This window comes from Vombatus ursinus, unplaced genomic scaffold (assembly GCF_900497805.2).
Source record: "Vombatus ursinus unplaced genomic scaffold, bare-nosed wombat genome assembly UNPS02009835.1, whole genome shotgun sequence".
NCBI classification, from domain to species: domain Eukaryota; kingdom Metazoa; phylum Chordata; class Mammalia; order Diprotodontia; family Vombatidae; genus Vombatus; species Vombatus ursinus.
Window position 1 is genome coordinate 22,092,347 of NW_020949613.1, and position 27,972 is coordinate 22,120,318.

General features: G+C 37.5%; 1 protein-coding gene across 1 annotated transcript in view; it reads left to right on the forward strand.

Moving 5' to 3' along the window:
• Positions 1–27,972, forward strand: part of KCNQ5 (potassium voltage-gated channel subfamily Q member 5) — a 680,699-nt gene that overhangs the window by 582,791 nt on the left and 69,936 nt on the right. Inside the window, exons 8-10 of the mRNA XM_027852966.1 lie at positions 5,713–5,807; positions 9,690–9,716; positions 18,529–18,749. Coding sequence (XP_027708767.1) covers positions 5,713–5,807; positions 9,690–9,716; positions 18,529–18,749 — 343 coding nt within the window. The remainder of the gene's footprint in view (positions 1–5,712; positions 5,808–9,689; positions 9,717–18,528; positions 18,750–27,972) is intronic.

Below are 27,972 nucleotides of genomic sequence, written 5' to 3' on the forward strand. Positions count from 1 at the left end.
TTTATTAGCTCAGGGAAAGAGAGCTTGTATCTAATGATTGAATGGGTTTTGTTCCGTTTTTGATTTTTTTTAATCTGAGTTCTCCCCTGTTGCCTGTTGGCATGGAAAACAGAGGTAAATGTAATACTCAATTAAATTACCAGTGAAGGTAAAACTTGACTTCATTTTTAAATTCCCAGTTTTCAAAATAAAATTGGGGAGTGGGGTAGAGGAAATAAGTTCCCCTTTTCTAAGCTAGGGGGGAAAGAAATTGCTTCTGAGCTCTGAAAGCCAAAACAACATCTGGACTTATGAAAAGGACAGTTATTTACTCCATTCAATTTCTAAAAGTTGCTCTGGGGCCCAGAAATCCCTTAATCCTTAGGAGAGCTTTGATTGGTTGTTTGGTGTGTTCAATATTATTAATGAATTATTCTCCTCACTACCACTGTCCTTTAATCTTGCTTCACTCCAAAGCATCAGCAGCTGTGTTTGAAAATGAGACCCTTTGCAGAATATCTGTCACAAGGCACACTTATGATAAGGGAATAAAGGAAGCCATTCTTTTTTACTTGACAGGAGTCGTTCCTCTCAAGTCCTAAATTGTTTAAGGAAAATGAATCCCAAATGAATGTTTTCATTTGATAGTAGCTATTACTGAAGCAAACTGGTAGAGGTGTAGATGTATGTACATTGCATCATAGGAGAGCCCATGAAAAAGGAAGGAGCCCCTCTCCATAGGGAACTATTTGTTTTTCAATCAACTTAGGGTGAGGGGTCTGTCTTGGAAACCCAGAATACATTGTGATATATCCACATGGGAGAATAGGAGTAGCCCCATATGTATGAAAAAAAAAAAAACAGCTACAAATTAGGCATCAGGTAATTTAGGTAAAATTATCATATTTGTAAATTATCCTTCTGTTTATCCTTCCAATGATGATTCTAATTATTTTTAACATATAAAAGTATTCAGTGATCTTGACTTTCTAATGGGAAATAGGACACTTGTGAAATTTGGAAAAAATTTGTGCCATCAAAAAAGGTTTTATTTCTCAATGACCAATAACCAAGTCAGAATCTGTCCATTTTAAAAGTCAGTCAACTGAATTAGTTGCAGTATAAATAGAAAGATAATTTTTGAATGTGTTTATCATTATTTCTCCTAGGCAGCACTGGGTCTCGAAAGCTAGCATTTACACTGTACATCTGTATAATTTATACCATGTACTAGATGGGTAAACGAGTTTCCTTCGCTGACATATTGTTCATTTACTTATCCGCTAAGTCCTTCTTGGACAGCAGTGTGTTTAGAAGAACAAGCCCAAACTTAATCCTATTTGGTTTAAATCACAGCCATTGTCTTTCTGGAGGGTAATCCAAATAAGAGAATTATTCAGTGCACATCCAAGAAACAACCAACAGTACTGGTATTTCAGTGCTTTAGTGAAAAAATACAAAAGCACCATAGTTACAAAAGCCACTGTAAATCCAGTATCTTTGTATAATCCATTTAAACAAACTTTTCATTTAAGGAAAAGCAAATAACTTATGACAAAAGGTATATCTTTCTAAAAGTTTGTAGGTTTGCAAAAGTCTTATAATTCTTAAATTTTTGATCAGTCGTTTCAGTTATGTCCAACTCTTTGTGACCCTATTTTGGGTATTCTTGGTGAAGACAGTGGAGTGGTTTGTCATCTCCTTCTCCAGCTCATTTTACAGATGAGGAAAGTGAGGTAAACAGGATCAAGTGACTTGCCTAGGGTCACACAGCAGTTGTGTCTAAGGCCAGATTTGCACTCAGGAAGATGAGGCTTCCTGACTCCAGGCCTAGTGCTCTATCCACTGCTCCACCTAGCTGCCCAATTCTTAAGTGCTATCAAAAACTCCAAAGTTTTTGAATTGGTATTTAAAAACAAAATCTTCCAAAAGTCCCATATTAACCATGTATATGGTCAGTTACTATGTAAAGTAATATATATAGTAAAATTACAATGCAATGGAACACAATGATCATTAAGAGTTTAATTTATATCCTCTCCCATAAGAAAATCCAAGTTATGTCTGACTTGTATGTATAATTGTGTATTGAGATTTGAATTAGATTGTTTTCTATATAGCCCCAAATTTATCAAATAACAAGCAACTCTACCTTTCATTGTTCATCACATAAAGTTGGCCTTTGGCATATATGTGTTAGAATCTCCCCTAGATATTATTTGTTTCTTCTTTTTTTTCTTTTTTCCTTTTTTTTTTTTGGCTTTTTAAGTTAAGTGACTTGCCCAGGGTCACACAGCTAATAAATGTCATATGTCTGAGGCCGGATTTGAACTCAGGTCCTCCTGACTCCAAGACCAGAGCTCTATCCACTGTGCCACCTAGCTGCCCCATTACTTCTTTCTTCTACCAAAACATGACTATGACTGAAAAAAAATGTGGATGTTCTGAATAGTCAGTACATCAGTCACTTAATCATTTGCTATCGAAACTATTTGAATTCAGTTTCCAATGTGTACTTGTAACCTATTATTTCTCTGCTGTTTCAGCTGGCAGAGATAGAGTCCCTCAAATGCAGATGAGGAAAAGACAAGGTTATTCTTGTGAAATCCGTTTCTTTTTCTTTAGACTAAAAACTAGCATCAGCCCTGAGACAGGTGCCACTTAGTCCTTTCTGTATTGTTTGTCTATAAAACCATTTTTTATTAGGAGAGAGGACCGAAGAAGCCAGTGATTGACAGTTAAGAATAGATTGGATAGAAAAGAGGTCAGAAGCTAGGCTTCATGGTAAGGAAAATGTTCAGTTTTTCTAAAGTGTGACCCACTCTGCCTAATGTTCTTCATGGCCTTGGTGGGTGACGTCTCCGTCCTTTTTTGTTGTTTTGTGGTGGTTTATTGTGTTGGGATCTTTGGGGACAGAGGAAGGTGACAGAGTTACAGGCTCAGCGATGAGTGAGAATATGGACTGTAACTGAAGGTCCTCACCAGCTTTGATTTCAAAGAACCAGGATCCAAATATAGATATTTATGGAAACGATTTTAAATAAGTGACCATTTCTAATATGACCACAGTGGGAAGGTCTGTTGGGTTTTTTCCACAGAGAGAAAAAGTCATGCCAAAAAAGAAAATCCATGAATTGTCACATGATTACCCCAAATCAAATTGCAGATAGTACTAGTGCAATTTAATATCTGGACCACCAGGTGGCACAGTGGGTAGAGTGCTGGGCATGGAGTCAGGAAGCTGCCTCTTCCTGAGTTCAAATCTGGCCCCAGACACTTAATAGCTGTGTAAACTAGTCTGGCCGTGTCTGGCCGAGTAACTTAACCCTATTTACCTCAGTTTCCTCACCTGCAAAATGAACTGGAGAAGGAAAAGGCAACCACTCCAGTATCTTTGCCAAGAAAACCCCAAGTAGAGTCACAAGTCAGACACAAATGAAACAAAGGATCAACAACAATTTAATATCTAAAAAAATTTCAAGCTTAGCACAAAACTAATCATCATATCATTTTTAGTATGCTGAAGTGTCTCAAGTAAACTAGATGCCCAGGGACAGCTAAGTGGCCCAGTGGATAGAGCACCATCCCTACAGTAAGGAGGACCTGAGTTTAAATCCGGCCTCAGACACATAACACTCCCTAGCTGTGCAACTCTGGGCATATCACTTAACCCCAATAGCCTCACCAAAAAAAAAAAAAAAAAAAAAAAAAAAAACCTACTCACATACACTTCAGCACTTTTGTTCTGGATCTACTCAGGTGCACACCTCTTCCCTACCCCATCTATCAAGCACCAACTATGTGCCAGGCACTCTACTAGGCAGCAGGAATACAAATACAAAGAAAGAAACAATCTTTCCTCTCAAGGAGCTTATATGCTAATGGAAATTCCATCCCAGGCACTCTCTCTTCCCATATGGAGACTACTATTGTGCCATTCAGATTTAGAATCTCTCAGCTGTTAGGGAAATAACGTGATATAGTGGAAAGAGTGCTGGATCTGTAGTCAAAGATCCAGGGTTCAAATACCAATTCTGGCACTTACTACCTATGTAACCCTGGGTAAGATATTTAATCTTTGGAACTCAAGTTTCCTCAAGTATAAAATGAAGAGTGTTGGACTAGGTGACCTCAAAGGTACCTTCCATCTCTAAAAATGCTCCTAGACTTCCGTGCCTGATTTGTGATCTACTTCCTAATTCATCCTGTATTTCTGCTTTCTGATCAGAAAGTCTGTAGTAAACTCTCACTCTAATAATTCTCCTTTCACTGAATTGCCCTGAAATAGCTTCCACAAAGCTCTACCATACCAACATACATTCATATAATGAACCCAATAAAACCCATTGCCATCTACCACTCTGATTCCTGAATTTCCTCACATAACGATGTCTTTTTGATAGACAGTGCCCTTTCTGTTCAACTTGAATAAAATCTTTCCTGTTGCCACATTCCGACACAAGTCATGCCCCATGAAGTCATGCTCCTTCTAAAATAGTTTACCTCCTTCCATTAAGATATCTAACTCATTTTATTACCTATAATTTGTGCATTTTTATATAATCATTTATAGAATATTTTTCCTATGTGTTACCGAGCCCACTCACTAATGTTGTTCTTTAAATAGTTTACCTATGGTTTTTCTAATCATGAGTGAAAGGGGCCTAAGTAGAGACCTGATGTGTTTAAATGAACTTGTCATTTAAAGTAAAATTATTTTGACATGTTGGTTACAACATATTTTGCTCCAGAAGTTTGAGTAAACATTTTGTCATGACACTGTTTACAAGTCAAGTACATAACAAGAATGCTCCTTAAATGTCCCTAAGAAGGTAGTCTCAAATGGGTGATTTTTCTAGAAAAGGTAACTGTATTTCTTGCCACAGCCACCAGATTAAAAGAGAAAAATTCAGCCTGTCATTTGGATGCTTTGTCTACACAACAAATGTATTTTGACTGGTGAACTAAATTTTTTTTTAATTTTCCATCAAGCTCTGTCATTGTATAGACAGAACCAACAACCAGTCCTGAGCTTCAGCTTTTCAATGTTCCCAAATTGTACTCCTTATAGAATCTTATCTTCTCCCCTCCTCTAATTTTGGTCTTGGTTTGTATTATCACTATTTATCTTCATCTTTAGCCTCAAAATAATTGTGTAAGTTCCACCTCAGGAAATTTCACAAATTGAAATCATTTACTACTCATGTCTACTTACTAATTGGATTTGAAACTATTTAAAAGCCATTTGCAGCTGTCTAATTGATCTTTGATTAAAGAGTTCAGGATGACTGTTTTTTCCTATATCATATTTTGGTTTTCAAGGACTTTTTCCTCTAAGTTTTCCTGGTATTGTTTCCTGAGCTAGTTCAACAAGCCATGCCTTTAGGCCAAATCGATTTTTTTTCCATAATCAATTCTTAATTTATTTAATATCATACTATGTTGGTTTTCTTGTGCTTTTCTATTCTTTCCTGATACCAGGCTGCTTGGTGAATTTATCTGACTGACTGCAGAGAAACAAGCCTAGCAGCCACCTCACAATATTACAAAAGTATTCTTCCACCCCTCAGGCATGTATCAGGACTATGAATGATAAGGACAAAAATCCCTTAATGTGTATTGTTTTACTAATCAGTTTTTCCATTTTTGTTCTGTCCTCTGCTCCCTCTGCCTTTTTTTCTTTCTTTCCTTTTTTTTTCTTCTTTTTTTTTTTATCATGTATCCGGCCCATAGTGTGTATGGCGTAGTTATGCAGCTGATGAGAAATCAGTTTCCATTGCTACCTGGAAGCCTCATTTGAAGGCCTTACATACCTGCAGTCCTACCAAGTAGGTACCAGTCTGAGAGTCAGTGGTGTGCTCAATGTCTGTTCCAGCCTGTTTTTTGTTTTTGTTTTTGGGTTTTTGGTTTTTTGTTATTGTTGTTTTTCAAAATGAGCATTAATGTTTGGCTTGTCTCATTCTGTGTATCTCTTTGAGAATTTCAAATCTGGCTTGTAGCAACATGGACTCCAGATTTAATGTACCCAATAAAACTCACTGCCATCTACCAATGGTGCTAAATAAATAGATTAGGAGGACAATCCCCAGAGTCTTACAATCTAGGATTTACCCATTGAAATCATCCATGATACCAATTCTTTGTTAACATTCATCAAAGATGTTAATAATCACAGATGGATGAGTAGGTTTGTCATTTGTTTTGCTAATTCTTTGTATGTTGGCATGAATAGTGCACAAATAACTTTTTAGTGATAAATTACTTCCATGAATTTTAATGATTTAAAACAAAAACTGTGCAGAGAATATCATCAGAATATCAGAATAATCAGAAATTAAATCTACATAGGTATATACACTCAGATATATACATATGCACAGAACACTATTTCTATTATTCATCCTATTCCTTAAGTGCCTCCATCCCACAATAACAGCAACAACCTGAAGACAACTAGAAGAATAAAAAAAAAACCCTCAGCTTTATATTCTATATATTGATTCTTAATCCCTCTCAAAAGACAAGTGACTTAACTTTGCCCATTTAAATCTGCCAGTTCCATTAAGAAGAAGTATCATCTGGATATCATTATTTCAAGAAACTCCACATTCTTGAACTTTCACTTTGAGGTCAAACTAACATAATTGTTGAAGCAGAAAAGCAAGGAGGATAGATTTAACTTGATTATATAGTGAAGCTAAAGAATTTCTCCATCAGATTAAAAAATTCACTACGGTACTATCATTAGCAATCAAAAATGTTAAGGTAATATGATGATATCTTCCAAAGACCTCAATGAAAAATTATAGTACCTATTCCAAGGTATAGAGCCTTGACAAATAGCTATTGCTAAATTGAGCCAGTCACCAATTAAAATCACTTAAGCAGTTAATGGAGTAGGCAACCAATAAATGTTTCTTGAATTGGAGTCTTATCTGGTTTGGTTGAAATGGATTGAGTCTGTTTTCTAAAAGTTTAAACATTGCTTCTCCCATTTAGGACATTAAAAACACCTTCTCTTCTAACCCCAGACTAACCCTGACTCTGAACTTGATGGTCAAGTAGAATTGATTTAATGCCCTTACTACAATAGCCAGGGTTCTGTTCTTGAACAGGAAAATTTCCCTGTTTGTGCTGATTCCAGAAAGAGCCTCACTTCCCCCAAATGATAGTGAGGAGACATTGATTCTAATTCTGTCTGCTAACCAGCTTTGTAAGTTTAGGCAACCTGCTTCTTCTCTCTGGGCCCAAGGTTTTCATCTACAAAATATGGAAATTGTCCTAGATGATTCTGAAAATGAGGCTTCATGGTACTGTGAAAAGAGTGTTGAACTTAGAATCAGAGGACCTGAATTTAAACCTGGCTCTGCTACTGTGACCTTGGACAAGTCACAATTTCTGTGGGCCTCAGCTTCCTCATCTATAATGACCTCTAAGGTCCCTAACAGCACTAAAGCTATTATCCTATGACTCTTAATATCTCTGAAATTCTGTGATTCTGTATGTCACTGTTTAGAACAACATCAGCACCGAGGACAGTTCTATGCATAGACACTGAACTTTAGAGCTAGATAAGACCTTAGAGATAATTGATGGATACATGTTGAATTAATACTTTCTTCTTGTATAAAGCATATAAACCATATGGGTTCACTTTATTGAGGACTGAGCCTCAGGGAAAGGTTTCAGACCATTGCAGTTATAAGAAGCTGTGACATTTTATGAAAAAGAACATAACAAATTGCCAGTGATTCCTTAGGGTATGAATCTTGGAAGAGGAAAAAATAAGTAGAATTTGGAAGCATTTTGTATTTCTAATCCTCTTGAGGGAACTTATGCAAACAAGTGTTTGGTACATGAATTTAAACAGAGAAGGGTAGAAGGAAAGCCAAAAACTGAATTTTAAAGTGATAAAAATAAAGTAGTTTATTATCACATGAGATTATTCAGCATCCCCCAAGCAGTTTTAGAAAAATCATTTTGGAATGTGGAAAAACTGATTTTTTATAAACAGGGAATATCATGTCAGATTCTCCTAGTGTGTGTATTGTCATTTTACTTGAATAATCTCCTTCTTCTGCCTCACCTCCTATGTTTTCTCTCTAAACAGGGTTGGGGGAGAGTAGGAAGAATTACATAAATACCTAAATAATGATCTGCCACCTCCTGTAGCTTTTATTAACTACTGACAGTCTCACTTTCATTTACTAAATAAGTGAGTTTTTACACAGCAGTCAGTGGCACAATTAATTGGACTTTCAGTTTCCTAGGACTTTTTGTAGAATCAGAGATTTCACTGAAAGGAAGCCTAGTAGCTATCAAGTCCAATCCCCTCATTTTACAAATGAAGAAATTGAGGCCCAGAGAAGTTAAATGGCTTGCCCAAAGTCACAAAACCAGTGTCTGAGGCAGGGTTTGAACCAGGCCTTCCTGACTCCAAATCTACTGACCTATCTACTACACCATGTTTTGACAAGTCTTTATTTCTTAAAAAGACTGATTTAATACAACTTTATATTTCAAACAGATATGATTCAAAAGTAGTTGAAAGAAGTATTTATACTTAGAATTTCCTTTCCTTTCGAGTTTCTAATTGGGAACATAATACCTTAAGAGACGAATCAGGCAGTTCTAGCTCACTGCTAATACTCCACATTGGTTTGCAGGAACAGTGGGGTGTTTATAGACACACAGGGAAAGTAGAATGAAGAAAGAGATAAAGATGGAAGAGGCAGAGAGGCAACTGGTAGGAGTAGAGCAGTGAGTAATGCCCCTTCCAAAACCCATGGATATGCCAGTTCTTCAATTTAATGCTTTGCTGTTTCCTCTTACAAAAGCCTCTGCTGGCAGCAACAATTGCCATTTCAAAGAGTGTTGAGGCTGGGGGTAGGTATGAAGGGAAGAATTTGCAGACAAAATGTTTTTCTTGGCCCTTCTTAAAACAAGTGGGGAAGAATATTCAGATAGAAGTAAAATGCAAGTGAAAAGGTTACTGTCTGAAATAAGTCAATGCTTTTAAGAAACTGCATTAACTCTTGGAGATGACCAGGACACCTTCTGGTACCACTAATGTGGTAATTTCCCATTGCATTTTTCTATAACTAAACTTACTACTGGGAAATATTCAAATACTACTCAATCATAGCCTAGGAGAATTCCTGTAGATTTCCAAAGCACCTAATTTATTCCTGGCAAATGGTTTACACGATGAGAAAAGCTGGTTCAGTCAGAGACTCTGCTACAGAGGCACATTCACACATTAATGAGTCCAGATAAAGAATAGGACAGCTGAACTAAAATAAATCAGACTGCATCTGTGGCATTAGCATCCTTTCAAATGTCTTTGCTTATTCCATCTGAATCAAACCCATGTTTCTTATTACAGCTTATTTTGCTTAATGAGAGGTCTATAATTTTTGCTGTATATTGCACACAATGTAGTTGTTAAATAAATGTTTGGCTGACAGTCTGCAGCTCAAAGTATGTGTGTATATGTGTATGTATGTGTATTTTAAAGTTGCCATTGTCATTATTTTCAGGGATATTACATTTATGAAACTTGCTTAAATATTTCTTCCATAAAAGATTTATTTTAAATGTTTATTTTTTTTCCAATTCCCAACTTAACATGTATCAAATGTAAAATCATTTAAAGACATTATTTACTGATATCATCATTGTTTCTCTTCCATCTGCACCCACACCTGAAGGAAAGACCAAGGGGAAGCATCCAGCAGGTTTGTGATTTCTCTTTTGTTACATGTTTGTTTATAAGCCAGGTGTCTAGTGGATGTTTTAAATGGGTTTCTTCTGGGTAAAATCGATCAACAAATACAAAATGATTAAAAGTGACCTTTCCTAAGATTGTCTGAAAATGTTTCATTGATCACTCAACTCCTGCCTTATACACTCCATTGAGCAAAGACTATTCTGGGGAGGTAGGGGGCGAAGAGTAAAAGTTGTTGGTAACTCCTTACTGCCCCACTGCCAGGCAACAATCATGCTGAAGCACTCAAATATAGTAATCTAGAGAGTAAAGGCAAATACTTGTTTTCAAGAGCCATGAGCATGAAGAGCTTAACAAGTGGGCAAAACAGGTAGCTACCTAAGGGAATCATTTGAGGGGCTCACCTACAGGAATCATTCCTTTGAGTTAAGGCCCCGGCTCCAAGAGGCTCTTTTAAATGCAGTTATGCTATGAAAAAGGTAAGAAATTATCTCATTATCAGCCATTAACATCTTAGCTTAGATTAATTTATCAGATTAGCTAACAGAGAGCTTCATACTATTTTGAATTGATCAAATGCTTAACAAATTAGTTTTTTTTTTTCATTCATGCATTCATAAACCCTGTGGCAAAGGGAGATGGGGACAGATAAGGTCTGGTAGAGGGGAGAGACTCAAGAATATTGTGGAGTACAGGACATTTAGTAACTAGGAAGGAATAAGCTTGAGGAGGCACTTCATCGAGGGTGGTAAACACAACATAAGAATGTGGGGTGCCTGGAAGGAGATGAAGATTCCTGAAAACAAACTTGTTCTGCTTCATAATTTGACCACAGTTAGTCCTGGGCCAGGAGCTTTTAAAGCCAGGCAGAGTCACACAACATGGGCTTACCTCGATGGGGGAACCACATGCTCCCAGCTGGTCCTTAGCTTTTTATATTCAGAAACCTGATTTTTCCTTTTCATTCAGGAGAGGAATTTAGGGAGTGGGCAGGGAAGCATCTGCTCATGCCATACAAACCCACTAGAGACTTGCCTAATAATTCAGAATGTCAATTAACTGGTTTACAATGGAAGATATAGCTAAAAGACAAAAATAACCATTACTGGCTGTTTGCCCAAGGGATTCCCTTTCAGGGTAATGGTTCAGTTCAAGAGACCAAATCAAAAGATTGTTTGTCATAGAATCAGACAAAAGACAGATATCCATAAAGGATATTTCCATCAAGCCAAGGTAACTTAAATAATTCCCTTTTTTCCACTCAAGGGATATTTTTATCCAAATAACTAGAGCTGGTCATTAAAATCAGAACAACTTCTCCCTTGGACATTTTTTTTCCAGAAACACTGAAAAAAATGATGATTCTGATTCTCTTTTTTTTAGATTCCATGTTGACCACCACCCTTCTGTTATGACATTTTAATTAAGCCACAGCTTATTTTACATTAGTGACATTTTCATTTCCTAGTAGAGAAAGACACCTTAATGGGCAATACTTTTAGAAATAGTCATTTTTTTATCCCACTCACAAATTTCAGAGATATACTCCTGTTTTGATGCATCCATTCACTAATCCTATCCCTAAAATATACATAGTCAGTCTTGGTTCCCTCAAAATAGAATAATGATGCACAGGTACATAAATAAGGATATATCATGTAGATAACTCCCTCCACCTGGCTAGGAAATGCCTTTTTAATAATAACTGATGTTTATGTATATCCTTTTAAGTTTACAAAACCCTTTATATATATTACCATGTTTGAACCTTGTAGCAAACATGGAAGGTGGGTCTTTTAGGTGTCCCCACTTTATAGAGGAGGAAAATGAAACTCAAGGAAGACAGGTGAAAATTATCATCTTGAGATATATGACACACTGATCCCTAAGCCGAGTAGAGAAGGATAAGATTTCATGGGAATTTTCACTGGATAGATTGATAATCTAGGCTTTAAGAATATAGGGTCTGCAAATGAGCAAACTGGCCCCATTTAAAAGTGATTCAACATTTAGGCCAATACAAAACCTTTAGGAATATTGGCTCTGACTTTAGACAAAAATTCATTATGTCATCTTTCCCTGTCTTTATAGCTCATCAAAGCCAAGTTCTCACAGCTTGAATGTCTCCCACATGCCTTTTAATAGTTTTATTGTTTAGTTTATTGTGATTATCTATTGCAAGTACAGGCCAAATTCATATTCGAGGCCTCAGAGGCTTTTTTCAAAGAGGACTAGCATTTCAGTCATTTCTGGATGGGTTTAGAAGTCCATCTTCACTCAGATAAGCATGCCTATTTGTAAACACCAAAGGGCTATGACATGGGTAAAGGTGAGGTACATTTTATATTTTATTATATGCTTAGTAGCAGTAAGAAAATATTTTCTCCATATCATTCATTATTAAGGCAATGTTTAAACAAAGTTCATATTAGGTATCTATTAGGTAAGGGGGAATGGTACAGGAGAAGACCAATATGGTGATAATTCTATACAATTATGAAGGATACAGGGGAAATTTTAATCAATGTAAAAACAAAATATGTAGATAAAAATTATTTTGAATATTTACAACAGAGCTCCCAACTAAAGAGGAAGATCACATTAATTCTGGTAAGAAAACAGCCTTGACAGCACAGATCAACTGAGCTAGGGTGAACACAGGATATCTATCTGCTGCCCTGTCATATTTTTGGTTACATGACCTATAATGACTCACTTCCTACTATACTCCCCTGAGCCTGCTCTACCTACCTATAGCATAAAGAAAACTTTAGCATTACTCACTCAACCATTTGTTTTCCCAGTCACTTCATGTGTCTCCCTGCTCACCTCCCCCAGGTAGCCCACTTATTGTCACATAAGTGGAGAATGTTGTTCATGTCAATACTTTTAAATGGAATTACTCAGAGATAAGAAAATGTTCCAATTTTGCCATATATGGACATTCATAAAGACAGCTGTTTGCCATGAATTATACTTGTATTTGAATAAACCACGACTTCTATTCAGCCAACTCTTGATTATTCAGAGGTTGGTTACCTAATTATCCTGATATTTAATACCTCTGCTTCAGTTCCTCCCTCACATAATCTATCTTTTGTCCCTGTTCCCCAATTGTTGCCCCCTCCAGCAAGTGGAGTAGAGAGAGAACATGAAATCAGAATAGTAAGTTTTGCTACTTGCTACCAACTTGTTTTCACTAGCTGAGAAACAAGGTCATATGTATTCTTATTAATTAAACTCAGGTTTTCAGATTAGCTATAGATTTCAGTGTCCCAGCTCCCCCTGTCCTCCTTTATCAACAATAATCAAGAGGTGGCTAAATGCTTTAATTTTGTGTTAAGCTTCACAGTGAAGTTTTCAAGGGGTGAACAGAAGTCTTTTGAACCTTTCAGCAACAGTGTATCAGCTGATTTAACCTGCATTCATGAGAATGATCATAAAAAATTTTTTTAAATTAAAACAGAAATGATATTCTATATTTTAGTGAAATCGTGTGTTGTGATATGTTTAAGTGCCTTTTCTGAAGCATGATATTTTTGGTAGTTGTGTATTGCTCTTAGTGTGGGGGGGAGGGGTCTGTTGTCTTGAGACATTTTCAAAAATTGCCAAATGTCTGCTACCTCAGATTTCTCCTATTCATATGTTCTACTCACCACTTTCTATTCTTCTAACTGTTGTTTTGAATGATTTGCATGTGATGTGAATCCTGACTAAATAAGAACTGTCTCTATTTTTTCTGCGTATTTAGTCAAAATGTGTCTTTATTGGCAAAATGTTCATTTGTTTCAAGAGCATCATTTTTGCTTCCAGTTCTCTTCTTCTGATCAGGAAGAGAATTCGATTCTTTTTACATGCACATATTGCATTATAATACTGTAAGAGACTATTACTTCTGCAAAAATAATAAGTATGGATCTTTTTTTCCTTTTCCATTGTCTGGTCATTTTTAACATACACACTCCTACACAAAAGAATCAAAAAGATGTATCCTAATCACAACTGGTTGCATCTAGATGCCGTCTGTAAACAGAGAAACTACATGAGTCCACTTTTTTACAAATTCAGGCCACTAATTTTTGAGTAATTACTGTGATCTTCAGTAAATGTTTCTATAAATGTTTGCTGGAGCACTCTGAAAGATTGAATTTATTCTCAATTCATATATGCTAATAAAAGTACTAAATTAATATTTATTACCAATAAGGATAGCTCCACAGTAAATGATGATATACGCGATCATTTTCATTTTAAATGGAAGTTGATGTGTGCACCTTCTGAATTTTGTTGTGGTATTGATTCTCTCACATCTCTTTCACCTCCCTGCCCCCAATCTAATTGGAAATGGCCTTTGCATTCCTTTCATGTAACAGAACTGAAAAAGTATTGCTTGTCGCTTCTATGGTCTCTGCATTCACAGAAGAATTACAAATGAATGAAGCAGGAACCTGATTTGGCTTGATTTGTAGAAAAAAAAAACCTAAGCCCTTTCCTAGTAGTGAAATGCTGAGTAATGTGATCCTCTATTTCCCCTCACTCCTAGTAAGCTCTGTAGTAATAAACAGAAGCTCTTCAAGATGTACACCTCTCGGAAACATAGGTATCCAGCATCCTGTCTATTGACATGATCTTTGAGAATGCCAACTAACATCAGGTGCATGATTAGTTTACACTCCCTCTCCCTCATTGGAGCTTCACAGATTCTGACTTCTAGGGACTCTCTCTTGATTGGGGGTTTTCAACCTGCTTGTAATTTTCCTTGTTGCCTGTTGCCTGTCATGATATATCTATTACAGTGGCAATTGAGTGATGGCCATCATAGTGTTATCTCTCAATCTCTGGCACATCCATCTAGTTGGGAAATTGTTCCAGCTGCACTGGATGTAAGTCAGCTGAGTTCAACTCACTTGTATCTAAGGCGGGAACTTGAAGATACTTAATCACATGAAAGGCTCAACTAGTCATTGCATATTCATCTAACTACTTCATTGTAAGCCCAGATGACTTACTGGAATAGTGATGGCAGTATTATGATGCTGCAGCCACATTCCCTTGTAGGAAAACTTTGGAGTATATTGCATGCTGGGCTGTATCAATACCCTATACTTACTTCTGGTTGCAATTGAGGAGAGGATCCCCTTAGAGTAGGCTTGGAGGTGTGAGGGTACATGTTTAGTCAGAACAGAGCTTTGATTCAGGTGGATTCTGGTGCCTTCTTGATTCCCTTCCCCCAAAGTAAAATTTTAGCTTATTGGTTTCTTAGGGATAATTCAGAAATTTCTACCTCAAAAAACTGGTATATAAATATTCCTGGGGTGGGGGGGAGGGGGAAGGGAAGAAAAACTCTTAATCATTTTTATCACAGATTAAGAAATAAGAAAAGGGTAAATTTCTTAACCAGTATAAAGGCTGAATCTTAATCAGTGTACTTTTCAATAATAGCTCCCTAATTAGTATAATAGCTGCCTAATCAAGAAGTTCTATTAATTTCCAGTGAGGAAAAGAAGTAGATAGACTAATAAAAGTAATAAGTGGGCACAGTGCCAGATGTGTGCCTCTAAAACAAGGGTGCTTAATCTTTTTGTGTTAGGTCCCCTTTTGATAGTCTGGTAAGTGGACTCCTTCTCTGAATAATGTTTTTAATACATAAAATACTCAGGATTACAAAGGAAAGCAATTATCCTGAAATACAGATATCAAAATGTTAAAAAATAATAATAATAATAAACCAAGTTTACATACCAATTTAAGGACCCCTGCTCTAAAGGAAAGTTTTATGTGTTAGGAGATTGGAATTTTACTCCTTTACTAAACTTTAATATACATTTATGGAAAAGAAAAAGAAATAACGGGTCTTTTGAAAGTTAGTACTCTTAACAGTTTCAATAATGTTGAATTTGTTTCTAGATAATTTCTTGAAGAATATGGAATTTGTGTTCACGTTGGACCTTAGTAAATAGCTGTTGAGAGTACAAAAAAAGGTCAAAAAGCTGAGTACATAGAGACATATCCATCACCCTCATCATTACTCCATTTGGTTGCCAGGATTCAGCAAATGAAATAATATTCCACTGAAATATGACCCATTTTTCTCTCCATTTTATAGTTAACATTGAACCCTGTTCTCACAATGGCTCATTTTTAAAGTAGTCATTTCTTGTCTTATGAAAACCTCAGATGATTGAAGGAAACCAATAATTTCCACTGTTTATTTTTATATTGCAGCAGCCGAAATAAGAAACAGAACAAATAACATTCATATTATTCTTGATTTGCCACTTTCTATCAGTTTCCCACTCATTTAGTTAGTATAAGAAAAGGACAGGTCTAGAAAGGGACAAAGATAGGGACTGACTATGTGCTCTCATTTGCATAGGAAACATGCTAGTAAAGAAACTCTCTCTACCAATGCAAGTTAGCACCTTCTCTGCCACTTACAGAGAGTTGCCTAAGCACTGAGAGGTTAAGTGATTTGCGCAGTCACACAACTAGTTTGTGTCACAGATAAAATTTTTGAACCCAAGTCTTCCTGGCATCAAGGCTGCCTCTCCATTTCTCCTTGCTTCCTCTTCCATTCATTTAATAAGTACTAGAAAGAGACAAATCTACAAAGCCTGAGAAAAATCACTTTACTTCATTTAAAGCCAAGTTTCAATAATAATTGCCATCTATAAACCTGGAAAAGTTAATGGAATTAAATTAAGTAAAGAGAGAACATATGTAATGATAGTTATATATCATTGGAGCCATTCATTAATCTTGGTGAAGACACCTTAGCCAATGTAAACTAGTCATAAATATAAGTGATTAAGCAAATGCCCAGAGATTAAAAGGTGATTTGAACTGGAGAACAATAAACCTGAACACTTGCTTCTTTTTTCCTAGATAAAAAAATGAGTTGAGGGTCAGCTGAATTGCAGGATTTTGTTAACCAGGATTTGTTAGCATCTTATATAAGGAGGGGGTGACATTTTTAGCCCTCCAGGGATATGGGTTTTTTTTTCAACCATTAGTGACTTTCATAGAGTAGTATGAGAATATAGAAATATAAGTGTTTTACATTAGTTTTTTTTTCATAAGGTAATCTGCCACCTAGAAAATGTGGTTTACCACATTCAGTGAAATTTTGTTACTGATGTGATTGTTTTAAAGAATTCTTGAAACAGTCCCCTTTTACAAAGCTGCCCAGCATGTTCTTTGCATGTCTCCCACCCCACTCCCTCTACTTCAACCATCCATGCTAGACTCAGCCATGTTTGTATTCTAAATGAAGAGCAGTCAAGTGCATGGTAAAGCTGTCAATTGTCCTCCAGAATTTCATGACCTCAGGAGTTCATGGTTTGATTTGTTTTCACACTGTAAAAGCACACATAAAATGTCGTGTCTCCTTAAAGTATCATCTGTTAAGCAACTAGGCATGGAAAAAAAAATGTTAATGTTTCTCGTTAGCTACAAAATACATATCCACTAAACACATTTGCTGTTGGCATGCTGCAGTTTGGGACAATGGACCTTGCGGTAAGTGGAAAAAACAAGGCCTCCACTTCATGAGTAGTTGGACATCCCTTGTCAATGAAAATGCCTCTTTTCCCCACCCATCTTCATACCTCCCAAAGGCTGTGACACAGCAGCCTCCAATTAGACCCAATGAAATTATTTCAGATCTCATAGAACTGCCAGGACCTTTACCTTGAGCCTGCAACCCCATTATCCTATAAAACCAACATGTAAGTTCATGCACCTCTTACATAACTAATTGTGTGTCTCTTCTTCGAATGCTTCTGGCTATTTTCTGGGTGGAACACTGGAGCAAACCAAGCAGATATATAATACTCATGATGCACTAACACAGACTTAGAGGGCAAAGCATAAATGATTCACATGTATGCAAATGAACACCAGGCAGGGTCACCAACCTGCAAGCACTTGGATGGAGGAGAAATGCCTTACCTGCCGATGCATGTGATGTCCTGTGTCTGATGTTTTAAAAGTCCAACTTTTATCAGTCACTGATAATGCAAACGTAGCTGGCATTTGAGAACTTGGCTGCCCTGCCAGAAATAATTTACAAGCTGCCACAGCAAATCAATAACCTGTTTAACAGCAGGAAATTGTGTTAGTGAACATGGAACATAGCATCACATTTCTGTTAATTGGTCATCATACTCATTACATCTCAGAGCTGTTTTCTCTTGCCTGTTGTCTGTCTCACACAAATGAATGTCAGCCTAAAGGAAATGTGAAGTGTGGAGTGTTGTTTGTCTGACAATATGTATGCAGTATTGCCGGCTGTCATGAAAATGCATGAATCTCTCAATATCATAACCTTGCCCGCAAAAGAAGCAGCATGTAGAAAATATATATGTGTATCAGTAACTGTCTTCCCTGTTTTCCTGTAGAAATGATTAGAAATGCACTGAACCTTGCTCTGAACAGGAAATAAATATGAAAACTCTCTAAAGTTAAAACCATCAAGAAAACCACCTACTTGTCTCCTAAAAGCAAAAACTTAGCTGGCTTATAGTTCTCTTCCATTGGATTGTCCCCAAATTGCTGTGCTTTGTTTTAATCCTTTCTACAGTTAATCCAAGAGGGACTACCTATAAAATGTGATTGATTTCAAGGGCGTGCAATCACACAGATTGGAAAGGCTTCATTTTTTTTTTTTTTTAGGATGGGGGAGGGAGGGAACCAGTTTTTCTTTTTTGAATTGCTTTATTGCCTAAGATATGCACTGCGTACCGGTGACTCGAATTATTTTTCCAAGTAAAGATGAAGAAATACATCGAGCTATAATAAAACACTGCATCTATTTCTCACAGCCAGAAGCTAAGTTTTAAAGAACGAGTCCGGATGGCTAGCCCAAGAGGTCAGAGTATCAAAAGTAGACAAGCATCAGTGGGAGACCGGCGATCGCCGAGCACAGACATCACAGCCGAGAGCAGTCCAACCAAAGTGCAGAAAAGCTGGAGTTTCAATGATCGAACTCGCTTTCGACCTTCCCTACGTCTCAAAAGTTCTCAGCCAAAGCCAGTAATAGATGGTGAGTTGTTTTTTCGTTTTCTCAATGCCCATTTTGTAGTTGAATTGGTTTTTTTTTTTTTTTGTATTTCCCATACCCACTTTATAGTTGATACGGGGTATTAGATCATATTAAATAATTAATCCTCCAAGGAACTGCATGAAGAAAGGAGGAAACAACCCTTAGGAGAGAATCCTGTGTCTTTATTCAAAATTCATTCTTTGCCTTTGAACCTTTGGGATACTATAAAGAATATAATTTTACTTTTTAGAAAGCTTCAGTAGAAAAAAAAATGCAATATTTCAAAGAAAGTGACCTGAAAAGGAAACTTATTTCATTAGTTCCTCCCTTATAGCTATTTTTAAAAAATCATTATTTCTCTGATAAACCTGTCAAGACTAAGGTGGGCTTTCTTTTGGTCTCTATTGTTTCAGATCAAATTTGGCCTTTCAGGCTGCCATTGACTTTGTATAGCGCTGTGTAAGTCTCTCGTGTGTACTAGACAAAGTCTCTGACTTTAATAAACACTTAGAAAACAAGGTGGGCACCATTGCCAATTCTGTCATAGCTGGTCTATCATAAAATCAACCAGCCTCAGAGAGATTAATACTGAATGACCCTTTTGAGCTTTTCCAAAGTGTCAAATGCAAGTACATAGAGAGAGGTATGGAATTTTCCTTCTGTCAAAGAATTAAATTTATACTGATTGATCATCTTGTAGCAGGACAAGTGGATTTGCTGGCCAACATATTTTCTTGAGTGGAATGTGGATTTACCTTTGTAAAACATTTTATTTTTCTATTTGATGAGGGAAAAATATAAGTTAATATTAGCTGACATCTACATAGAACCTTTAACTATCACAAGACCTCTCTTCCCAACCCTATAAGGTATCTAAGAGAGAATGAATAAATGAATGAATGAATAAAAAAGATTTTTTTAAGTTTTTACTATATGCAAAGCACTGTGCTGTCAGGGATAGATAGTCCCCCATAGATAAATAGAAAAGATAGTCCCTGCTCTTAAAAGTTCAGACTCAATAGGAGGAGATGGGAATGATAATTATGTGAGTAGACCTGTGTGTTTGGAACAGTAAGTTAAAAATCAGTGATACATAAGATTATGTAAGTGCAGTGTAGCCAAATTATAGAGGGCCTGGGCAAGTCACTCAATCTCTCCTGGTCTCAGTTTCTTCATCGCTAAAAGGTTCTTATTTAAGATCCTTTCCAAATCTAATAGTCTTGAGAGTCCAAGCCAGCTAAGATGCAATAGGCCATGGGGGAAAATTGAAGTTTGCATGAGAGCCAGTATGCTTAGGAAGATTAGTCTACCCATGATATGCAGGACAGATTGTCATTCAGTCATTTCAGTCATGTCTGACTCCTTGTGACCCCATCTGGAGTCTTCTTGGCAGAGATATTGGAGTGGTTTGCCATTTCCTTCTCCAGCTCATTTTGAAGATGAGGAAACTGAGGCAAACGAGGTTAAATGATTTGCCCAGGGTCACACAGCTAGTGTCTGAGGCAGGATTTGAACTCAGGTCCTCCTGACTCCAGTTCTTGCACTTTATCCACTGAGCCACCTAGCCGCAGGATGGATGAGAGGAATCAAAACTCAAGTGAAGGAGACTTGTAAGAAGACTGTTGCAGTAATCCAAGTACAAGGCGATGGAAGCTTGAACTTGTTGAATACAGCATGGAAAGTCCTTCACAGTCTGGCCCAAGCTTACTTCCCCAAGCACATAGCACATTGTTCCCATTTACACACTCAATTCCAGCCAAATTGGCCAGTGTGCTGTCCCTCCACACCACACAGTCCATCTCTATTCTTTTGAATAATCTGTCCCCCAAGCCTAGAATGCACTCACAGGATCTGATTTAGAGCCGGAAGGGCCCTGAAAGATCTTCTGGTCCAACCCTTTCATTTTACAAATGAGGAAACTAAGACCCAAGGAAATCAAGGGATTGGCCAAGGTAACACAGGTAGTGATTAACAGAGATAGGATTTTAACCCCTCTCCATAGGCTCCTTCCCTTCTATTTTAATGCTCCAGCTAGAAAAAAAAATTCAATTAATGATCTGCCCCCTTCTAAGCTACCACCTAACCTCTCTCCTTTTTGCCTGATGAATTTCTGAATCATATGATTCCTGTCAGAACTATTCTTAGGGTACAGCAAATTAGCTTTGGGAGCTATTCCCCCTGCTTTGAACAGGTGAGCAAAGAGCAGAAAGGAGAAAAGAGTTGACTCCATTAACTGGTGCAAAAAAAGAAAAAAACCTAAAATTCATATGGATAGATAGATGGGATGAAAAATCATCCAATAAACAAGCAGAGTGCTTGGTCTGCCCTGTTTCCCATCCCCACACACTCTTCAGGGTGCGTAGTTTGTGACTTTTCTCCACTTTAGGACTCATCTTGATGTTCATTTTTAACCTGATTTCATCCATATATGCTCGAAGGAACATAATGATGTAATACAGTGGTGTTAAACTCGGGTACAAAAGGGGACCATTAAACCACATCATAAGGATCCCTGCAGATCACATTAACTTAGAAAACCACATAGTAATATTATCTATGTTTTATTGTATTTTTACTTATTTTAATAAGTATTTCCCAGTCACATTTTAATCTGGTTTTTGACCACACTCGGGAGCGTTATAGGTCATCTATGTGGTGCCTAGCCTATGTGCTTGATACCTCTGATATAGTGGATAGAACCGGCTTCCAAGCCAGGAACACCTCTAACACATACTGGCTAGGTCATGTATAACCCTAGGTAAGTCACTTAGTTTCTCAGTACTCTAGACAACTCTGTAAGTCTGTAAGTTGCAAAAAAGGTACCAGCATTGGTAGATCAAGTTTCCTCATCCACAACTTCCCTTTAACCATAGGTCCAATCCTCATTCCTATCCCTATGCTTAGAAGGAGAGATCCAGTATAAGCTGCCCTGTTCTCCCCCTTGAAATAGCCTTTCTCTATTGTCATCTGTAAAACCCTAAATCCACGTCTATTTTATTTCTAACCCTAATTGTGTTTCTAACTCTAACTCTCACTAGATAGCCTTTGAATTTCCTTCCAGGTCTAGAGTGATCATTTATAATCATATAAAATCCAGATACTCCTTCCCACTGAATTCTTATCCCTAGTTCCACCAATGTACTAAAATTGCCCTGTTGAAGATTATCAGTATAAACTCAGGAGGAGTAAGGATAAAAAGGTTTAGTCTATCGTTTCTATGGTGGCTACTTGTACTGCATTAATAGTCGACAATGGAATAATCATCAACAATTCAACTTTTTTACAGATAATTGACTTGGCTACGCTGGCTTTTCTACTTCTATTTATTCCATCTCTTTTCTGCCTTTTTTTTTTTAACCTTAATGAAAAAGCATTTATTGGAGTAACCTAGTAATAAGATTTCTTTTTCAAATAGCTTATTATTTTTATTTTTCAAATTTTTTTTTAATTTATATGTCCTGCCTATTTCTTTCTCCTCACTGAGCAAATTTTAAAAAAAAATTTTGAAAAACAAATCCTTCAGTTCGGCAAAAGTAATTCCCACATTAACTATGTCCAAAAATGTATGTCTCCCTCTGCATCTTAAATTCATCACCTCTCCATTGTGAGGTGAGTAACATGTTACATTTGCATTTTTTTGGATTCTTGGTTAATCATTTTGTTGATCAGAGTTCTAAAGTCTTTCCAAGCTGTTTTCTTTTTCTATAATACTGTCCTTATATAAATTGTTCACCTAGTTCTGCTCACTTCACTGTGAATCAGCTCACAAAGATCTTCCCAGTTTCCTCTGAGTTTCTCCATTTTGTCATTTATCATGGTGTCATAATAAAATTCACAGTAGAGCATTCCCTCCAAAACAGGGTGTACTCTCCCACCAACATACACACCATTAATGGGAAGAGCAGGCAAGTCTAGATCTTGACTATAAGAACTTTCCACTCAGAACATACATGAGGAGGGGCAACTGACACATCCAGCATTGCAGGGCCCCTGATGTTAACTCAAGATGTCCTTGTATTGCTACTCAGTGAGTGTGGTATTGGGATTGGATGTTTGACTCTGTCCCTTGGCTCTGGTCTTGACTTCCTCCAGCTTTAGACTAAGCTGAAGTCCTTGACTAGGAGACTGGAAGATCTTTCAGGGAGCTTCAGAATCCTTGCCTACAGCCGCTGAGGACACTTCCCCATAGCGAGAATCTCAGCAACATCCCCACTCCGAGCACAAGCTTTCTCTTTTCCAAAAACCTCTCACAGAAGGTTGAGGTCGATTTTCCTCTTTTCCATCCACCTCTTTTTCCATCATCTCTTCTTTTTCCATTCAATCAACAGCTGTGGATTTCCCACTGGATGCCAAGCACAATTCTAGCTTTGCTCTTATTCTTGCACACCTCTACATTGGTCATCTAGTTCTAGCTAGGCCTTGGTGATTAAGGCCTGATGTTTCCTAACCCTTCCTAATAGTGTTCCAGAGGTATTTGCCAGAAGTAATCATTCCACTTTGCTCTGCATTGGTCAGAGGCATGTCTGGGCTGTGGTGTTCGGTTGGGAGTGCCACATTTTAAGGGGACTATTGACAAATCATAGTATGTCTAGAGGACAGGAAAAATGGTGAAAAATCTGTAAACTCTGTGTCATGAAAAGTTGAAGGAGCTGAGGGTATTTAACCTGCAGAACAGAAGACTGAGGTGAGACGGAGAATCAGAGAAGTATAGAATTTTAGGGCTTAGAATTTTAAAGATGATCTTGTCCTGGCATCTCATTTTATATATGAAGAAATTAGAGCCCACAAAGGTTAAATGACAGCTACTTAGTAGCAGGGCTGGGATTAAGTGGGCATCTCCGAAGGATTTCTACTCCATGTGACCTTTCTATCCTGACATATTGTCCATCTTCAAAGAGTTAGAGGGTTGTCATATGAAAGAGGAAACAGGTTTTTCAGAGAGTAAAACTAGCACCAACTTCAACTTAATATAAAGGAAGAACTTTCTAACAGAACTATTCCAACAATTATAACTATTAGAACTCAACAATGGAGGAAGCTAGATGGCACAATGGATAGAGCTACTGGCCCTGAAGTCGTGAAGGACCTGAGTTCAAATCTGACCTCAGATACTTACCAGCTGTGTAACACTGGGCAAGTCACTTAACCCCAATTGCTTCCAAAAATAAAACTAAAGTTTGTTTTTTTTTTTAAATAACAGTGGAAGTGAGCACTTGGAACTGAATACTAGGGGTGGTCAAACAAAGGCCAGACCTGTAGAGAGATGGTAAAAGATATTCATGTATTTAGTGGGAAGTTAAACTGGATGACCCCAAGAACTCTTTTAACCTTAATATTCCTTGATTATCTGAGCTGTGGTTATGACTTTACCAGTGATGACTTCTCTGACAATTTTGAAAATATCCAAACAAAAGTCTATATGGGGACTGATTGAGGAAGTACTATGTAAGAAAAAAAAACAATATTTTTATTTTAGGGATTTACCTACCTTTTGAATCAGTCACAGGATGCCAATAGTTACTTTAAAAATACTAAATTACTAAAAATTACTAAATTTACTAAAAATTTATTAAAATTAATTTTAAATTTAAAAATTTACTAAAAAAATTACTAAAATTACTAAAAAAACTAAATAGCAGTCACTACCTACTACCTCTCAATGTTGCCACTTCCACCCTTACTCTACTGCCAAGAGACCCCTCCTCCACACCCAATAATCAAGAGAGTCACTCACTGCCCTGACATTTAGCTGTTTCTGACCTGATAATCTTCAAATGTAGATAACCATCACCACCCTCACCATCCCATTTCTTCCTTCTTATTCCAAGGCTGATGGGCATCACTGAAAAAAGTTGCAAAATTTACCCAATTTCATCCAGTGTAATAAGTTCACAAGAGTCAGTGTGGAGGCAGTTGATAAAGGGGTGGTCTTGAAGCCAGAGAGACCTGGGTTCAAGTCCTACCTCTGACCATATTGGCAATGTGACCCTGGGCAAGTCTCTTAACCTCTGAGTGCCCCTAGGTAACTCTCTAGACCCTAAGTGGCAGTGGTAGCACCTCAGTTTCCTTTACCAGTGAAATTGAAGGTCCAGTTCAAAATCATGAATAACTCATCTAGTTCCTCACTGCTGCCAAGGAGACTTTTTTATTCTACCCTTAATGACTTCCTTGGAACAGGTAGGTGCTACGGTGGATAGAATGCCAGGTCTGGAGTCAGGAACACTCCTCTTCCTGAGTTCAAATCCAATCACTGACACTTACTAGCTGTGTAACCTTGGGCAAGTCACTTTACCCTGTTTTCCTCAGTTTCCTCATCTATAAAATGAGCTGGAGAAAGAAATGGCAAACCACTCCAATATCTCTGCCAAGAAAACTCCAGATGGGGTCACAAGGAGTCAGACATGATTGAAACTATTGAACAACAAGAACAATAACAGTGACTCCCATGAGTCTCCCTTAGTCTCCCTCTCATTCCACACAATAATTTTTCTAAACCTTTTCTTCACTCTTCAAATCTTTATTGTGTCCCTAGGCATCATAATTATAGTAGATACATTTTCTATAGCTCAGTATATTTTACTGAGAAAGTTGAAGCCTTCTAATGGAGGGCTCCCTCAGCTCCACCCCTGTGGTTTGTCCTTCATCTAGAAGAGGACCATGACATCAGGGAGAAGATGATTTGCATTGAATAGGATTTGACTGAAGGAGGGCTGTGCAAAAATCACCAGTCCCACTTTCTCCTCCAGAGTCATTTGGGTCCAGTGACCAGATATAGTTCAGGACTACTGGAGATGGCCCAGGTTGCAGCGGGAGACGTTGGCCTTTAAACTAAGGTCTTGCCAAGTTCTCACATTAACTGGGGCAATGGTACTTCTCAGCAGTAGCACTCATTCTCCCTTCCTTCCATCCTGTCTTACAATGAGTTATCTCCAATCCCCAATACAGCTGATACAACTCTCTACCTGACCACTTAATCCCATCACCTCCTTCCTCCTCCAGGAACTTCTAACTACCATTCCCCTTTCTCTCATTTAACTGCAATCTCTCCTTTGTTCATTTCCATCTGCCTAAAAACACCCCAATCCTTAAAAAAAAATCTCTCTTGATCCTTCAATCCCATCCCAATATCCTCTGACTTTCATACCGCAATTTCTTGAAAATGTAGTTTGTACTCATGAGTCTGTTTTTTGTTGTTTTTACCTAGACCTCTGATTTAATCCATCTAAATCCTAGGTGATATAACTTCCTCTACCAGTGCAGCTCAGCACCTTCTCTCTATGTCTTCAAGAACTGCCCTGGGGCCCTGAGAAGTTAAGTGATTTCAGATGGATCACACAGCCAGTATGTGTCATGGGCCTGTCTTGGCCCCTGGTTAGTCTTCCTGACTCTGAGGCTGACTCTCAATCCACTGCAATGATGCCTCTACCTTCCAAGGGTTCATAACCTTTTTGTGTGTCATGGACTGCGTTCGCATCTGGTGAAATCAATAGACTATTTCTCAGAGTAATGTCTTTAAATGTATAAAATAAAATACATAGGATTTCAAAGGAAACTAATTATAATGAAATAGCAAAAAAAAAAATTTTTAAATTCATGAACTTCAGGTTAAAAACCCTTCACCTAGATTCTTATCTGAACTCTAGATGTCTCTCCCTAATCTCCCACCCCCTCACCCCGGCTCCTATCACAATGCTCTGTGCACAGCACAGACATAATAAACATATAATTGAATTGAATTGAATCCAATCCCATCTGTGTCAGGAAAAGAGCGTTTATTCAGGGAGTTTAGGAGAACTATTGAGCCAGTTCTATTCAAAATTGAGTCAATTCCAGTCATTTCAATAAGTTTTTTTTCATGCCATATGGACAGCACTGTGCTAGGCACAATGGGGATATACATGAGATAAAAGATATGGTCACTCCCCTCAAACAACTTATAACCTTGATAGCACCTAGTTTGAGATAAGAGCTTTGCTCCCCTTTATAACTCTTTTCCACAGGGTTTTGTGTAGCCTTGGAGAAAAAAAAAAATCTAATCTTTGCAATCCTTCAACCTCTGATTTTTCAGAGCCATCCTGTAGTTGACCTCTAAAATAAGCACAAAATTAGCCATTACACAAATCCCAGAATCTAGCCCATATTGGAGAAGCACTTTTTCATTACATGGTAACTTCCATTCATAGATCTCAAATTATTTCCTCTCCAATGCACACTTGGCCATTGGCTTCACAAAAACATACCAATATGACACAATTTTAAAATTATATTTAATAGCTTTCATGATGTGCTGTACTTGATAAAGAAGAAAAAAGGGGTGAGGCGAGATCTAGATCTTTTTTTCTTTTTTTTCCTCAAGTACATGCTTGACACAGGAAAAAAAAAAAAAAAAAAAGACAAGTTGTCCACTGGTTCCTTTTTGCTCTCCTCAGTATGGAATTCGGCTACATTGTTTAGCCCTACCCCAATGCTCCTTTCCTCCACCTGATTTTGGCCCAACTTTTTCTCATTTTTAGAATCAGAGAGTCTCTGTGTTGGAAGGGAGCTTAGAGGTCATTTGGTTCATCTGCCATTGAAGTATGAATCCTCTCTGCTGCATCCCTGACAAGTGGTCATCTGGTCCAGGGCTTCTTAAATTTTTTTCCACTCTTGACCCCTTCAGCACTTTTTAAACTGTGGGCGGAGACCGTATGAGTAGTCTTGCCACGTTCATTGCAGAAAAGCAGCCCCTTGCCCAAAAGAAGAGCATATAGGCCTCCGCAGAATGTTTCCTGGATAAATTTACTCCTGGGATCGTCACTTATGTGTCTCATGTGTCTCCCTTGTCTTCTGCTTGTGAAATATTCCTTCTTTCATAAGTCTGTTATAAGAGCAACCAGCCTACCCATCACTCATAAAGAACTGGTGACTGGTAATTGCCATAGGTTTCTCCCTATGATATTTCCTGGGGGCAGAGCCAAGATGGCGGAGTAAAAGCAGTGACTTTCTTGAGCTCTCTCCCAAAACTCCTCCAAATACCTATGATATTTCCCATGGGTCTATTGTATACTTATAAGATTTCACAAACCATTGAATCTTGCCACCAATCATTTGAAGCTAGTTTGGTGAGGTTTTTTTTTTTTTTTAACACTAGTGTTATGTTATACATTAGCATATTTTTTAAATTGCATACTGTAAGTGTTCATTACCTAAATACACACTAGCTAAATAGACTGCCAACTCCAAG